The sequence below is a fragment of the Myxine glutinosa genome, unplaced genomic scaffold (assembly GCF_964187855.1).
Source record: "Myxine glutinosa unplaced genomic scaffold, kmMyxGlut1.1 SCAFFOLD_3046, whole genome shotgun sequence".
Taxonomy (NCBI): Eukaryota; Metazoa; Chordata; class Myxini; order Myxiniformes; family Myxinidae; genus Myxine; species Myxine glutinosa.
The window spans coordinates 22,501-40,394 of NW_027619139.1; the positions used below are offsets into that span (position 1 = coordinate 22,501).

General features: G+C 45.7%; 1 protein-coding gene across 1 annotated transcript in view; it reads left to right on the forward strand.

Moving 5' to 3' along the window:
- The window catches only part of LOC144889354 (tudor domain-containing protein 3-like), a 17,248-nt gene extending 5,231 nt beyond the window's left edge, over positions 1-12,017 (forward strand). Inside the window, exons 2-3 of the mRNA XM_078769550.1 lie at positions 5,336-5,461; positions 10,731-12,017. Coding sequence (XP_078625676.1) covers positions 5,336-5,461; positions 10,731-10,856 — 252 coding nt within the window. The 3' untranslated portion in view covers positions 10,857-12,017. The remainder of the gene's footprint in view (positions 1-5,335; positions 5,462-10,730) is intronic.
- Positions 12,018-17,894: the final 5,877 nt, after the last annotated feature.

Here is a 17,894-nt window from a genome sequence, read left to right on the forward strand (position 1 = left end):
ATCTCATGAACAGCATGCCTCAACGTGTACGTGCTCTCCTGGATGGTCGTGGGGGTTACACGAAGTACTGAACTGTAATTTTACTGTCCGTAATCCCAGTCGTAATTTAACTTTTGTTTTTGTTAAAAAAAAATTGGGCTAATGTGCAAAATAAAGAGATACTTCTGGAAAACGTACAGAAGTTTAACACAGTACTGTCCATGAATTGAGTTCGATATCAGTTTACATTACTTTCAAGGATCAATTTATTTGTTTCGAAATGTCAAATGTGGTTTTTGTTTCTTTTAAAAGTCACATTAACAAAATCTAGAATAATTTCAAAATAATTCCAATGAACTTTTGGTTCTAAGACATCTTGAAAAGTAAGTTCACCCCCAAAAAAAAAAATTCCATATTAAATGCCAAGTCTGTATATCCTTTAAGATCAGAAAATAAAAAGAACGCAACCCAATACCCGACTGTGAAGCCAATCATCAAATGCACCTGTCCGTACATTTTGCCACGCCACCTGTGATATAATCCTGTTGTTGGCTTCTTGCTGCGACAGACAATCAGTGACATGGTTCTCTTAACAAATAAATCACCAAAGTGTAAAAGAAACTCACCAGATTGATATACTGAGTTAAGAAAGTAAACCCAAGTCAAGAAAAAAAAAAACTAATCCATATTAAATGCCAAGTCTGTATTTGGTTCCTATAGCTTTTAAAGGTTTAAAGGTACGGTTTAAAGGATCCTCTGCTTCCTTTAGCCATGAATGAGCTTCCTACACCTCTCTACTGGCAGCTTGGCCCACTCTTCTTGTGCAAACTGCTCCAGTTCTCCCAGATTTGTAGGGTGCCTTCTCCCAATTGCTGTTTTCAGATCTCCCCACAGGTTTTCAATGGGATTTAGATCTGTACTCATTGGTGGCCACTTCAGAACAGTCCAGCGTTTTATCTTGAACCATTCCTGGGTGCTTTTTGAAGTGTGTTTGGGGTCATTGTCCTGCTTCAAGACCCATGACCTTCGATTGCGACCCAGCTTTCTTACACTGGGTTTAACATTGTGCTCCAAAATGCGTTGGTAATCTCCTGATTTCATGCACACTTTCAAGGCACCCAGTGCCAGAGGCACACAGGAACCCCAAATCATCACTGAACCTCCTCCATGTTTGACTGTACGGAAGGTGTTCTTTTCTTTGAAGGCTTCATTTTGTTTTCTGTAAACATAGAGATGATGTGCTTTACCATAAAGCTCCAATTTGGTCTCATCTGTTCACAGGACATTCTCCCAGGAGTTTGGTTTGTTCATGTGTGTTTTGGCAAACTCCAGTCGAGCTTTGTTCTGTCTCTCTCTCAGCAGTGGGGTCCTCCTGGGTCTCCTACCATATAACCCCCTTTCATTGAGTTGGCGACGGATGGTGTGAGTTGAAACTGTCGTACCTTGTGCCTGAAGGTCAGCTTGAATCTGTTTGACAGTTGATCGAGGTGCTTTCTCCACCATTCGAACAATCCTTCGCTGCAATCTTCCATCAAGTTTTCTCTTGCGGCCACGTCCAGGGAGGTTGGCTGCAGTGCCATGGACCTTAAAAGTTCATGATAACATTGTGTACGGTGGACACAGGAACATAAAGGTCTCTGGAGATGGACCTTGTCCATGTCTCTCTGAAGTCTGGATGTCTGGAGTCTGGAGTCATAAAGGTCTCTGGAGATGGAGCCTTGAGATTGTCCATGCTTGGCTACAATCTTGTGTCTGACCTTCTCAGGCAATTCTCTGGTTTTCTTTCTTTTCTCCAAGCTCATTGCGGAACACACAGTGACACAAAACAGCAGAGTGATGCCTTTTCTCCATTCAAACTGGTTGAATGAGTGATTTTTATATTGTAGGCACCTGCAACTCACCACTGGTGAGTTCAATTCCAGAGTAAAGGAGAATCACCTGCTTGAAACCTTATGATATCTAACAACTTCTAAAAGGTGCCAATAATATTATCTGGGCCATTTTAGGATTTCTGTGTGGAATAAGCTGAGATTTAGTAGTTTTTTTCAGCTTTTTTTTGTCTTGTTCCACTGCAAACCAAAGAAATACAAATGTGGACACCAAAATATTTTTTTATTTAAACAATTTTCTGGAAGAAATGGTGCATTATTTGAATAAAATGCATGGGTGCCAATATTGTTGGCCACGACTGTATATACAGTGCATTCAGAAAGTATTCAGACCCCTTCACTTTTTCACATTTTGTTATGTTGCAGCCTTATGCTGAAATCGTTTAAATTCATTTTTTCCCTCATCAATGTACACTCAATCCCGGTGTGTACCCCGGTTTTAGAATAGGTACACCGTATCCCTGCGCATCGTAAGAGGCGACTAAGGGTTACCAACAGGAAGGGCGTCCGGCCATAAAAACATTGCCTCAAACAGGGAACCATGATTGTCATGGGGCCCGCAAGGCTAACCCCTGCTCTCGTGGGGAAAATGGCCTTAAAACGATCATTCAATGTACACTCAATACCCCATAATGACAAAGAGAAAATAGGATTTTTGAAAGTTTTGCAAATTTATTAAAAAGAAAAAACTGAAACATCACATTGACATAAGTATTCAGACCCTTTGCTCTGACACTTGAAATTTAGACACATGAAAGAGTGGCCAGACGGAAGCCTCTCCTCAGTGAAAGACACATGAAAGCCCGCTTGGAGTTTGCAAAAAAGCACCTAAAGGACTCTCAGACTGTGAGAAACAAGATTCTGTGGGCTTTCATGTGTCTTTCACTGAGGAGAGGCTTCCGTCTGACCACTCTGCCATAAAGCCCAGATGGGTGGAGTGTTGCAGTGATGGTTGTCCTTCTGGAAGTTTCTCCCATCTGCACACAGGATCTCTGGAGCTCAGCCAGAGTGACCATCGGGTTGTTGGTCACCTCTCTTACCAAGGCCCTTCTCCCCCGATTGCTCAGTTTGGCCGGGCGGCCAGCTCTAGGAAGAGTCCTGGTTGTTCCAAACTTCTTCCATTTAAGAATTATGGAGGCCACTGTGCTCTTGGGAACCTTCAATGCAGCAGAAGTTTCTTGTCGGCTTCCCCAGATCTGTGCCTCGACACACTCCTGTCTCTGAGCTCTGCAGTCAGTTCCTTCAACCTCATGGCTTGGTTTTTGCTCTGATATGCATTGTCAGCTGTGAGACCTTATATAGACAGTTGTGTGCTTTTCCAAATCATGTCTAATCAATTGAATTTACCACAGGTGGACTCCAATCAAGGTGTAGAAACATCTTAAAGATGATCAAGAGAAATGGGAGGCACCTGAGCTAAATTTCAAGTGTCATAGCAAAGGGTATGAATACCTATGTCAATGTGATATTTCAGTGTTTTCTTTTTAATAAATTTGCAAAACTTTCTAAAAGCCTGTTTTCTCTTTGTCATTATGGGGTATTGAGTGTAGATTGGTGAGGGAAAAAATGAATTTAAACGATTTCAGCATAAGGCTGCAACATGACAAAATGTGAAAAAGGTGAAGGGGACTGAATACTTTCTGAATGCTCTGTTTGCACACACACTCGTGAAACGCCCGTCAAATATGACGGGTTGAAGCAGTTTATTCAACAGTGCAGCCTCGTCAGCGTGACAAAGTCTGAAGCCTCAGCCTCGTGTGAGGTGTGCTTTTATCTTCTTTATTTATTAGACATCATACAGATGTTGTGTTGGGCTAGCGGACCCTGGTGTTGGGCTAGCGGCTAGGGTGCCGGCTTAGGATCCTAGGATCCTGGGTTCGAATCCCAGTAGATCGCTGAATTAACGCCAGGGGGGTTGACTCAGCCTGTCATCCTTCCGAGGTCGGCTAATTGAGTACCAGTTCACTGGTAATTCCCTGTTTGTCGTTAAAGGCGGCAAAAAGGGTTGGCGTCAGGAAGGGCATCCGGCCGTAAAACATTGCTTCAAAAAGGGGACCGAAAAACGACAACAACCACGGTTCCCGAAAAAGGCCAACCCCCGCTTTGCGGGGAAAAATGGCCTCTAAAGGTGTTTTTTTTTATACAGATGTAAATGAACAGATGTAATGTTTGTCATTAAAGGCGGCAAAAAGGGTTGGCGTCAGGAAGGGCATCCGGCCGTAAAACATTGCTTCAAAAAGGGGACCGAAAAACAACAACAACCACGGTGCCCGAAAAAGGCCAACCCCCGCTTGCGGGGAAAAAATGGCCTCTAAAGGTGTTTTTTTTTTTTATATACAGATGTAAATGAACACTCGTGTTACTCTGAACATGTTGCACATCATGTGCAGTGAATTCCTCCTCCCTGATCCTTGTACTTAATGTTATTTTAAAAAACGCTTCTGTGCACCGCCCCTGAGGCTCGGTTTGCAAGCCAAGCCGAGTCTTGGTCTGCAATTCCAATAGAAGAGACGTTATTACTCTTTTTATGGAAAATGTTTTTCGAGTTTGTTTTATCCTCAAAAATAGACTGCAGTGAACACACATTCCTTTTAAAAGATTGGCCTTTGAAACCTACCCTTTTGAAGGGGGGCAGACATCTGCACAAACACACAAACTGGCATTGTGTTTTATATCGTAGATATTACCGTATGTGGATTAAGATGATTGCCTTGAGCCTTATAGGTGCGCACACTCACCTTTAAGCTTTCTAGCCTGGGTTATAATCCAGCCCCAGCTTTGAACCGTCATCCCGGTGTTTCACAGCCAGGGTGCTTCATCAATGTGTGCGCCATCCATTGGATGGACGTTAAACTGGGTGTCCATTCTGCCAACATTTGTTGGTGGAAGTCAAAAGATCCCACGGTGTCCTTCACAAAGAGTGGGCAAGCTATCGCCAGCACCCCGAACAAATTCCAAATTCCTGCCCTCACAACTGTTGGGAGAGGGATGGCAAACCGCTCATCATGACCGCAGTCCGAGAAACTGCTTTGAAATCACCGACGCTCTATATCACGGGTCGAACATCCTGTACATGATTGGGTGATCTCCCAGAGGGATCTGCGCATGCCAATTTTATACAGATACCTGACGTTTGCAGTTAGTCGATATGCGAATTGTAGAGAGTCGGCTGTATGTTTTTGTGTGTTTGTAATATCGCATATAAATCAGGCTTCAATAGTTTTGTGTATTTTTCTATTTTTCTTTTTCATTTTGCTGGGTGTCTCCTTTTGCCAAAGGTCAGGGTCTACTGTTTGCTCGGGCTCAGTGAAATTGCTTGGGCTCAACATAAACGCAGAACTGCAAAGCCAACCCTTGTCCCAAAGCAATCATGGTCCCCCAATCTCAATGCTTGCTGATTTGATCATTTTGGTAACCAATAATATGTCTGCTGTTATGACCTTGACCTCGGTCAATGTGTTCCGCAGTTCTATCGAGCGATCGTGCATGATCTTCACCCGACTTTGACCACGGCTGTTGTTCATTTCCCGGAATACGGCAACTATGAGGAGGTCTTCTTAGAAGACCTGCGGCCTATCGGTGCAGAGCCATGGGTATGTATTTCCTCACCCTTTGTATATTCAGCCAATAATTTGTATACAGGGGGCTGGTAAGTTGGGAAACGTAAAGTACAGTATGTATTTATAAAAGGAATGGGGGTAAGGATGTGGGGGAGATGATAACTGGGGAGGGGGTGGGGGGGGGGAGGGGTGGGGGGGGGGAGGGGGAGGGAGGTTGGCGGAGGGGAGGGGAGGGGAGAGGAGAGGGGAGAAAATGGGTGTTTGTAACAGAAAATGAAGTGGAATTAATCTTTTGCCTCTGCATGTAAATGGGGCTGACAGGATGGCATAGACCTGGAGGTACGCACACTCGCGTCTAAGCTGTCGAGTCTGGATTTGAATCCTGACCCGGCTATAAACTGTTATCCTGGTGTTTCACAGGCAGGGTGATTCATCGATGTGTGTCCCTCGGATGGACATTAAGCTGGGCGTCCCATCTGCTAGCATTAGTCGGTGTTCATTAAAGATGCCACGGTGCCATTCGCGAAGAGTAGGCGAGTATTCACCGGCACCCTGAACAAATTACAAATTCCTTCCCTGACTTCCTCAGAGTGGTGACCTCGCCAGGATTGTAGTCTATTAACTGCTTCCTAGATTGTAGCTTAGTAACTGATTGTAGCCTTTTAACTGCTGATTTAGGCCGAAGAGCGGACTTCATAATAATAATAATAATCATAATAATTCCTTCGGCAGCACCAACACTCTGCATGTGCACAGTACATGATGATGATGATGATGATGATGATGATGATGATGTCAATGACCTATAATGTAATTTTAAAAAAATAAAAATTTCATGCTGAGAGAATATCGCAACTAATTCTTTATCTTTTAGTAGTTTTCACACTGTAATGTGCAGTGGTATTACAGTTTTTGGGAGCCCCATTCATTTTAATATGAACACCATGGGGAGATGAGTAGTAGATGAAGTCTAGGTTCATGGAAGAGCTCGATGACATCGCACCAGCTTCAGACTGACATCGTCGAACAAGCAGACAAAAACAGGTGCACACATTGCACTCACAATGCTATTGAAGGCTGTGGGAGCGGGATTAACCTGTCTATCAAAGTTTTGATATTAGTTCGGACGTATTATCAATGGCTGATTATTTTCTGTTTACCAGACTTGCCTTTGTGCACGATTTTCAAGCAGCAGCGATTAAATCTTTCCTCTCCCCCCCCCCCCCCCCCTACCTCCTCCCCTACCTCCTCCCCTTACCTCCAATGCTCCCACCTGATGAAAAATCGTTTCCATGCAATATTAATCCTGCAATATATTCCGTGCAAGGAAGTTTTGCCGCCACCATCGGCAGACTACGGTAAACTTTTCATTAGGTGTCTGCGCTCGTCTTTCTGCTGGATGCAAGAATTGTGGTTAATGACGGAGTTTAAGAAGCTCTCCCGCTGTCACGGCCCCGCACGCGCTCTTTCGTGAGCGGTCCTTTGCCGTTTGCAATGATGTAAACGCGAGTCGTAAAAGCAAATTGCTCTGCAGCAGGGTTTTATCATCTTATTGTGCTGTCGGATACTCTGAGGATGAAGAAAAGTTGTTGTTTTTGTTTCAAACGATCCCTGTGTCTGAAAGTTCCGAGTGTTGCTTTCTCGGCAGCGCGTGGTGTATGGCGCGTGGCTCGAGACGATCCAACATGGTCCTGGAATGCCTTGTGGAAGTCTATTTTGGCATGCCGATTGGTGGACTTCTTGATTGTGCCGATAATTGTTGAATATTTTCCTTATCTGAATAAACCCGGGCAGCTACCATCTGAGAAACCCTCCTATTTAAGTTCTTCACAATCCTCTTGAGGAAGTTCAGTTATTCAAACTCCTGGGTCTCACGATCAGCCATGATCTTTTTTTGGACAAACCACATTTCAACGTTGGCAAGTCTTGCCTTGGCACACCTGAACTCATATGCACCAACAAGGTGGAGGATCCTTGTGTCCATGACCTGACCATGTTTACGAGAAACACAAATACAAAATTTGGAGATCGGCCCAGCCCTGTTTTTTTGGACGATTTTCATAACTGCACAGTATAACAAGTAGGGAATTGGCTTATTTAATACTAGCAGAAGTACCCGGCGTTGCCGGGCGGGGAGGGGAGTTGGGGAGAGGGGGGGGGGGAGGGGGGAGGAGGGGGGGAAGGGGAGAGGAGGGGAGGGATGGGGGGAAGGGGAGGGGAGAGGTGGTGTAGGCGAAGGGGGGGAGGTAGGAGAGGAAGGGGGTTCATATATATGCTGGTGGGTGAATGGGGTGAATGTGGCGTTCATCACGTTTCTGAGTTAAGTGTGATGCCGATCAGGAAGAAGAAGAAGCCGTACTACCAACTTCGTACACTTCCGGAATTGTTTGATTTAATTGTATTCAAATGTCTGGTGATTGTTTTGTATTTATTTATGCGAATGTGTACTTGTGTATAACTGTCATTAATTGAAAAGATTAGGCACTATCGAGCGTAAATATATATATATTTTTTTTACTCCAAAAAAACCGATCTTTTTTATCAATTTTTTTTTTTGCCTACAATACTCCCAGGCACTCACTGATGAACCTCTGAAAGTTTGACGAAGATCCGTTCAGCGATCTCTGAGAAAAATGGCGACACACAGACAGACACACACACAGACAGACATCTCTCTTATATAGTAGATAGTCGAATAAGTTGTCAGGGTGGGGAGGGGAAAGAAGAAGGGTAGCTTACCAGGAGTGACTATTTAGCAGGTTTGCGTTCCGTGATCCTGAATAAGTGCTTGTGGATGGCTGTTCCCGTTTTGCCGATGATGGCGATTGATCCCAGTCACGTTTGGCATGACTTTCCATTCCATGACCAGGAGCTTCCCTTGGATAGAATGACTTTACATGCTTATGCATCACAGAAGTACTCAACATGTAAGACAATGTCTTGCTGCAGAGCTTGCATCGAACTTGCTTCGGATTTAAAAATTCGCTCGGTTCTTCCAGATTCTTTTTGAAATCCAAAGAGGCTCCAGATCATGCTCGATGACGCAACAGCTTTTTGAAACAGATTTTGCTTTCTGAGGAGGTCCTCCATGTCCATTCCTACTTCCTAATTTTGCCACACAGAGAAAAAGCTAATGCCATCGTCTATCTCTGTCCCACCATGAAACACGGAAATGCTCCTGGGAAAGAAAATAAGAAGTAAAGGTTACTTCAAATTAATCCAAAACTCCGGGAAAATTGTAATTTTTTTTACAATTGAACAAAAAAAATTAACCCAGTTTACCTGGCTGGGGTATGAGGCAACAGACCGCTCCTTGATTGCTCTGGACCTTTTTCATTTGCCATTAAGAAATATGCCACGATATCTTTGCTATTGATAAATATAATGATTTTTGGAATTTCAAAATACTCAATACAGATATAATAGGCTAATGCTGTCTGTAGGATCCCAGAAGGAGAAATCTGACCCACATGCACACAGTTTGTGATTATACATCTGCTGATTTTCTTCACAACTTGAACAAACTAGATGGAGAAAAACTGACTTGTCTTTGTCTGTTTTGTAAGGAATAACAGGAGAAGCTTTTGATATAATTTGCTGAACCAACAAACAGATTCTCGATGGACGAAGTGAGACAAGGCATAGTCAGAATTGATAAGGGAGACTTGGAACCGTTACAGGCGTGGCATAATCAATTCTGTAGAATCTAGGGTTCGAATCCAGTTCCGATGGAGGGAATCGATTTTAACCAGGTAATTGATTATTTTGGCCAAGCCTAGTGAGTACGTCTATCAATTCCATACCATTGAAACGTGAGTGCATCTACTCGTATTAATTACGTACCATTGAAATGTGAGTGCGTCTACTTATTGTGTACCATTGGAACATGAGTATCTATATAATAATAGCGTAAGGACTCGACTTTGTTATCCCTTTTACACTGCACCCAGTGACCCGATGCCCACGGCACTAATGGATTTACGATCTACGATCTACGAACTGCGCTCTTTGTTTATCACGTACAGCCATACTCGAAAAATCTGAATTAGCTGACGTTGGGGCCCAAAAGCATCCGATTAACTGCTGATACGAGGCCATATTACGACGCCATCGTATTGGCGTCTGCTGGGCGAAGGCGAAGCAAGCCGTCCGCTGATTGGGCAGGCGAAGGCGAAAGCAAGCCGTCCACTGAGTGGACAATCCAGAGCATGCATTTGTGCCGGTGTCGGCGATCGTTGTTCATATATGCACTCTTCATTCTCATCTTTCTTCCTAACTCTTACTCGGACAAGCAAATCCCCTATGCCATCCATAATGGTACACTCTATCCATACACCACATCCTCCCTTCCGTGGATGTTCCACGGGTTTCGGCTAGTATCTATTCATTACGTACTGTTGAAATGTGAGTACGGATTTTAATTACGTACAATTTGAACTGAGTACGTCTATTAATTATGTACAATTGGAACATGAGTACGTCGATTAATTATGTACAATTGGAATGTGAATACGTCTATTAATTATGTATAATTGAAACGTGAATATGTCTATTAATTATGTACAATTGGAACGGGAATACGTCTATTAATGATGTACAATTGGAACGTGAGTACGTCTATTAATTACGTATTGTTGAAATGTGAGTATGACTATTAAGGACATACAATTAGAACGTGAGTACTTTTATTAATTACATACAATTGGAACGTGAGTACATCTATTAATTACTTATTGTTGAAATGTGAGTATGACTATTAAGGACATACAATTAGAACGTGAGTACTTCTATTAATTACATACAATTGGAACGTGAGTACATCTATTAATTACATACAATTGGAACGTGAGTACTTCTATTAATTACATACAATTGGAACGTGAGTACATCTATTAATTACATACAATTAGAACGTGAGTATGTCTATTAATTACATACAATTAGAATGTGAGGACTTCTATTAATTACATACAATTGGAACGTGAGCACTTCTATTAATCATGTACTAATTACGTGTTGAAACATGTTAATTTTCTATAATTACATGTATTATTAATTATGTAACACACCAGCACACAAACACTACACAAGGTAATTTCTGGCGGTGGTTTGCAATCTCTGATTGCCCTTTCCGTCATTATTGTTGTCGTTATTGATATTGATTTTGTTGCTTGAATGTGTAATATGTGTATTCCCCCATTTGCATCTGCATAATGACAACACTGTAGTTTCAAAAGTGTAAATACAAAGTTGTATATATTTTGATTATCTTTTTTAACTCCCACCTACTTTTCTATCCCAGAAACAGGGTGGGTTGGCGGGAGCTGGAGTCTCGAAGAAGGGTAGTCGCCGAGGAGGGGATTTTCCTCGTCGTCCGGCAAAACCTACCGTCCAGTACTACCAACCACCTGCGTCCAGAGGAAAATGAACTCTGACTTATGACACTTTTTTTCTTGGCCTTTGCCAAAATGTTGGCAAGTCACTGACTGTTCTTCGATAAACTATCTGGCAATCCACGAGGGTGGAGTGTTCTTGGATTTTCTGTCTCTACAAGACTGTGCTTTCGAAATTGGCTTCGTCACCTCTCAAGTCGGGGAGGTCCACATTACTACTACGAGGTAGCATCGTCAATTGCTGAAATACAATGACCACGTTGCAGTCACGAGGTCTTCTGTTAATGTTATTTGAATGTTTTGAAATAAATCGACAATTTGGACCGATTGAGGCCGGGCATCGCCGAGCAGCTGCCCATTGGCCAGAAGGTTCTTAGATTTGACAGGAATTGCAGAGCCATTGTTTGGTTTGAAAAATAAATATATATAAAAAATAATATTCTTCGTTCTGTTGTTGATGTTAGAGAGTGAAAAAGCACAAACATCCCTTTAAAATACAGACCTCATTGGCTGTTGTTGTTGTTCTTGGGTATGTTTACACCGACGGGGTCGTGATGGCTCGTTCTGATTCGACTGGTTGGAATTTTAACGTTTTCTGCCTTGGCTCCTGATCTATTTTTTGCTCTTGAAAGGCTGGCTTCCAGTGAAATTGCCTCAAGACTTTCTTGTCCACATTTGGGATGGTTTGTCATTCCACAGAATGCGAGTGCACATGGGTGCAACGTATAAGCGACGGTCGAGCTAAAGTGGGTACGCACGGACCTGCAGGAAGTGCACTCCAGTCGGGAGATTGACTTGCCCTCAGTCGGATATAAAGGACATTCTACTGGAGATTGACTTCTCATGCCAGTTCTTTTGAGGATTTGTGGGTTTTTTTTCCCATTGACCTGTTGCAATCACGTGACCGAGATACGGTGAGCAAAAACCGGAGGAGAAAGCACGCACCTTTCCAAGCACGCGCCTATCCACCCTTCCGCCGTTGCAACAATTTTCCTCAACCAAAACAGCCTGGACTATTCAGACGGATTATAACTGAACTGATGACCTATTAATTTTTTTTCCTTCTGTTTTGCAAGCCTCCAGAGGTGAAAAATATTCCTGTTGAAAGCACCTGTCTCAATTTTCACTTTAATCTTTTATTTGTATTGCTAAATAAAAACTGGAATTGTCTTTCAGCAATTTATTGCTCAACACAAGATGGCGCTATGTGACTATTTTTGGATAAAGCGATGTGCTGTGTTTATTTTATTGTTTATATATTTTATTTTTGAAACCTGTATCTTCCCCCCACACCCTTACCATCATATTCCTACCCTCAGTCCACCTCTGGTTGGTTATTCTGAGAAGAGCTCTTTAACCAAAGTGAAGGCGTTTTGACAGCATTTCGGCTCCATGACCAAACGGTGCATTTTATCTCAGAGGAAAAGAAACTTAATTAGGATGGAAAGGTTAATAAAATTTCTGTAGATATGAAAGTAACTGCAAATTTTTGCAGCCAGTGCAGAATTGTTTTGCAAAAGCTTCAATATTTGGCTCGTGGTGCAGGAGAAGGTCTGGGCAGCAGATTAACTTTCCAGATCAGCAGGTTAGCCTTTTAGATCAGCAGGTTAGCCTTTTAGATCAGCAGAGCAGCGTTCCAGATCATCACATAAGCGTTCCAGATCAGCGGGTAAGCCTTACAGATCATCAGGTAAGCCTTACAGATCAGCAGGTAAGCCTTACAGATCAGCAGGTAAGCCTTCAATATCAGCAGGTCAGCCTTCCAGATCAGCAGGTAAGCATTCCAGATCAGCAGGAAAGCCTTCGATGTCAGCAGGTCAGCCTTCCAGATCAGGTAAGCCTTCAATATCAGCAGGTCAGTCATCCAGATCAGCAGGTCATCATTCCAGATCAGCAGGTAAGCCTGTGATGTCAGCAAGTCAGTGTTCTAGATCAGCAGGCTACTGGCCCAGATCAGCAGGTAAGCCTTCAATATCAGCAGGTCAGCTTTCCAGATCAGGAAGTCAGTGTTCCAGATCAGCAGGTCAACATTTCCAGATCAGCAGGTAAGCTTTCTAGATCATCAGTTTAGCCTTCCAGATCAGCAGGTTCACGTGCCCCAGAGCTGTGCAGCGCTGTTATATGTGCTTGTGATGTTTGTTTTTATGTGCTTTGTTTTTATGTCTATTATGTACCCCCTTCCGCTCCCCCTCCATCCCCACCATTAATTGTTCCCTCCACCCAACTCTCTGCTTGAGCTCATTTGGCGTTTCGTAATCGGCCTCGGCGTTGGCTGTTCGTCCACCACAGTTGGAATTAGTTTTTCTTTTGCAGAGAAACAGTGAGAATGGCTTGTTGAGAATTTCCTCACGAACCATTTCACAGCACGATTGTGGATAAAACATTGGAGTCGTTGGCACAAAATAATCGGTTTTCCTTTCCCTTGCTAAACGACTCATAAAGATTGATGGAACAGCATATAATATGTTGGGTATATATATATCCAGAGATATATATATATATATATATATATATATATATATATATATATATATATGTATATGTATATATATATATATATATATATATATTGTTGCGAATATGGAATTTGGCCTCCATATCCGCTTGTAAATATTCCCCTATTTTCTCCGATACTCCCCAACTCTCCCTTACCCCATTCCCTAGTCCCATTGTCTGTAAACAACACCCATTAGAGCCGATCTTCCCCTTCATCCCCCCATTAAATGTCGTGCCCAGGTCCCCCGCACCACACGTAGACAATTATAGGACATCTTGCTAGTTATTCTTAATCTATGTCAGTTAAGGACTTGTTTCCATTAATTATGACTCTTCGTTGCACCAGAATGTGATGATATGGCACCAGTAGGAGTTTAGGACCTTCCCATACCTCCCCGCATCTCTTCCCATCATCTCAAGCTCCAACAACAACCACAACAACAGCGGCTATGCGTCCTCACTCCGGCTCGGTTGGCCGCCATTGAACATGTGCTCGACGGGGTTACCCAGAAGGGGGCTCCCTGTCGGCCCCTCGTCAAGGGCGGAGCCGGTAACCCCCGCACCCAATGAGAAGCCATGGGCCGATGCCATATGGGGCGGAGCTAACGAGCGAGGGCGTGACTCCCCGCCGGATATACGCGGCCCCGCGCCGGACGTGACGAGAGATGCGCCCCGAGCTTGGAAGGAAAAGACGCCACCCTCCCGAGCGCTGAGCGACCTCCCCAGCTTGAGACCAAAGTCGCGACCCACAAGCGCTGTGATACCTTCACGCATCTCTGGACACCACCGTACGTGACCCTGCCCTGAGCACAGGTGCACCTGGAGCGATCGCTACCCGCTTTCCTGGCCATCAAACCCCGTGTGAGTGAGCCTTGTCCCGCGTTTACCTGTCGTCTGTCCGGGGATAATATAAGTGTGTTTAAGTGCCCACCTTCCTATGTTTCCCTCTTGTCCCTGTAATCTAAACCTTCCGCAATTGTAATAACAACCTTTGAGAACCGTATCCCTGGTGTCGTATTGTGTGATTGTAATCCAGCCGGGTGTCTTCTTTTTCTTATTGAGCCAGCATAGCGCGATTAGTCAACCCCGGGTGCAATCGGGGTAACTTGTACGGATACGGCGGCCATCCCGCTCGGCCCACCATACCATCAAAGTCGTATCTGTAACAATTGGTGTCGAGGAGTGGAATTCGAACCCGGGACTAAATTAGTTAGGCCCAAATTTTGGGAGGGAAAATCGATTCGGAGCGCGTTTCCCGCGCGAAATTATAACGGCGAAATTTCAATTTGTTTTACGAAAATAAAAAAAATAAAAACCGAGTTTTGAAAGTCGCGCTATGGCGGATCAAGACGGCTGGGGTCCGGTAAAGGAGAGTGAGGTAGGGTCGATCCAGGACCAAATTGAGGGACAAGAGGAGAGCGAAGCAGTGAGGGCGGCAGGTTCGCAAAATAGCGCCGTCACGCACGAAGTAGCGGGCGCGCAAAAAGGCGCCTCGCACGAGCGTGCGGTAGCCGAGCCGGCTGTATCACCGGGCTTTAACATGCAGCCGATTGACATGCAGGCCCTCATTGCGCAGTTACAGGCAGCTGTACAGATGAGTATGGGGAGCCAGATTGAGCGATTGGGTGAGCGGTTGGGGAACCGGATGGATGCTCAGGGTGAGCGATTGGAGGGCCAACTGGGGGTAATGAGGGACGAAGCGAGGGCTCGGAGTGAGCGATTGGGGGTAATGGGAAGCCAGATGGGGGTAAGGAGGGACGAAGCGAGGGGTACTGGTGAGAAGGTAGACAAAAATTTTGAGGGGTTAGACAACGGGATAAAGGAGGTGAAAAATGGGTTAATGGGGGTAGAAAATAGAATGGCTGCCCAGGAGAATCAGATAGAGGGAGTGAAAAATGGGGTAGAGGGAGAGGAGATTAGAAGAGGTGTGAGTGAGGAGGTCGGAGGAGTGCGCGAGGAGGTGAGGCACTGTAAGGAGCACATGGAGAAGGAGGTGAGAAAGGGGACTGTAAAGTTACAAGGGGGCATAGAGGACCTGACGCAGGAGGTGGAGCAGCTGACGGTGGGACAGACGGAGTTAGTGGAGCAGGTTCAAAGGAACACTGCGGTATTAGGAGGGTTGAAAGCGACACAGAAAGAAGTGGAAGAAGGGATGAGCGAAATTAAAAAGCGACGGAGAGAGGATAAGAAAGAGATAAAGGAGGAAGTAAAAGAATTGGTCCAAAGTCTGTGTTCGGATCGTGATGATGTGCTCATTAACCGGATGAGGGATTCGCAGGTGATGGAGGAGAAGCGAAGAGAAAGAGGACCCGGTGTAAGTGGTGACCAATATGGTCGTGCGTATGATGCGCCAGGTGATTTAAGAGGCTTGGGGGTCGAGATAGACCCGGGTGTTCGTGAAAGGCCGTTGGTGAGGTGTGTGACAGGTCTGGTGTGCGAAAGAGGAGGTGTGCGAGAAAGTCCGACTCTGGGGTGTGTGAGGAAAAAGTGCGTGCCAAGGAGTGAGTGTGCTGGCGAGAGTGAGTCGGTCGTAGCGCGTGTGCGAGGGAGCACGTGGAAGCGCGGGGTGGTGAGTGTTACAGAGGGTGTAACGGGAGAGTGTGCGCGAGAAAGGTGTGTGACGGACAGGTGCATGGGGAAAGAGTGTGCTGTCAAGAGTAAGGGTGAGTGCGCTGTCAGGAATGGAGGTGAAAGTAGTGAGAGTGACATGGAGCGTGAGTTAGTTGTGACAGGTGAGCGAGGATGGACACCTGGGATGGAAGGATGCACACCTGGAATGGTAGAGCGTGAGTGGGAATGCACGCTGGAGTTGGTGGTGAGGCACGTGGTTGGGTGTGCGAATGAGGGCACACCTGTGATTGTCACAGAGGAGGTGACCGAGGAGGGGGTGCGAAGCGGTGTATTGGTGAGGTGTGCGAGCGACGAATGTGTGCCAAAGTGTTCGGTGGTCAGGTGTGTGACCAAGGCTGTGAGTGGAATGAGGGTACCTGGGTGTGTAAGGAAAGGTACGAGGAGCATGGGCACGGCTGGATGTGTGAGCAAGGAACGGGCTGCGGGGTGTAAGCGTCCAGGTGAAGCATCGACGTTAGACGGGATAGAGTTTAGAACGACTTATAGCCGAAGCAGGCCCTCGGTGCGTGCCGGGCCTCGCTTTGAACGGCCGCGTCCAGGCTCCACTAGGCGGAGCTGGCAGCCCGATAGAAAGGGTCGTCATGGCGACCACGTTTTGTTGAGACGTGCCGGCAGGTCGAGATCGGGACATTGGATGGCTCCACGCCGAGGTGATGCATGGGATCTCGGCCCGGGTAAGCCCCCGTCCCTGCACCGAGTGCCGGACGCATCCAGCCGCTGGCACAAGACAACTAGCATCCATTGCTTGGCTTTACGAAGCCGGGTTTTGGACAGGGATTGGCGCACCGAGAGGTATTAGTGAGTCGACTGGGTGATGAGGTTAGTGTTTTGGCCCCGAAATTAGAAAAAGGCGAAATTTGATGATTGGCAGAGGATTGGCAGAGTGATGATTGGTAATGGTACAGTGATTGGCAGATGATTGGCAAATATTTTTGATTTATTGAAATTTGATGTGCAAAATTGGTAGTGAGAGACCCCCGATGTGGTGGGATGGCAAATCCACCATCCTTCCCATGGGGGGGCAAAGGAGCAATAGCTTGTGGGGTGTATGGCAGTGAAAACTAGCCCGGGTGGGTTAGGATATGGTGTGTAGGGATCTAGCGAAGATGACCTTAGGTAACGTTAAGTTTAGTTAGTGACTGATACCTGTAGTGGGGACGCAGGTAGATTAGTATGGATGATAATGACGTGGGAGCGCAATAGTTTAAAGGGACGACTGGGAAGCGCAAGTTTCAGAGGGGAGTAGTTAGCTGAGATGATGCCGTGTGTGTGAGGATGGAACAGGTGTGATTGCACAGGTGTGCAATTGGACAGGTGTGTGGAGCAGTGTATGAGTAGTGAGTGTGTGGATCAGCGCGAATGCGCTTGGGGAGAGAAGGGTGCAGGTGGCACCAGGTGTGAGAGCACAGGTGTGCAGGTACAGGTGTGTGGAGAGAGTTGGAGTGAGTGGTACGGAGTGGTGTGCATGGTGCGAAGGTGTGGATGGGGGAAGAGTGGACCCCTTTCACGAGCACCCGGGGCGGGTAGTGTAAGTGTTAGGTAGAGGGTGCAGGTAAATTGTGGTTGGATATTGGCATTTGTGGTGCGGTTGCAGAATGGTGTTGTGAATGGGTGCATTAGTGTTGTGGAAATGGCTGGGCGTGTAGCCTGTTAGTGTGTGTAGTTGGTTGGGCACTCCACCACTGTGAGGATGTCGGCCAGGTGAGGCCGCAGGTGGGCTCTGGGAGCCGGTAGTTGTGAGTGGGTGCCTGAGGATCCCGGGTGTGGATCGGGCAGCCCAGTGCCAGAGAGGGCACGGAGTGGGGAGAGAGCCAGAGGGCCTTCCCCTGGTAGTTAGGTTAGGGTAAGGAGCAGGTAAGCTCGGAGGCAACTGCAGTGGTGGAGGTGTGCAGGTGGGTAGACCCACTGGGAGAGGTACACGTCGCAGCCCAGAAATTGTACGAGGG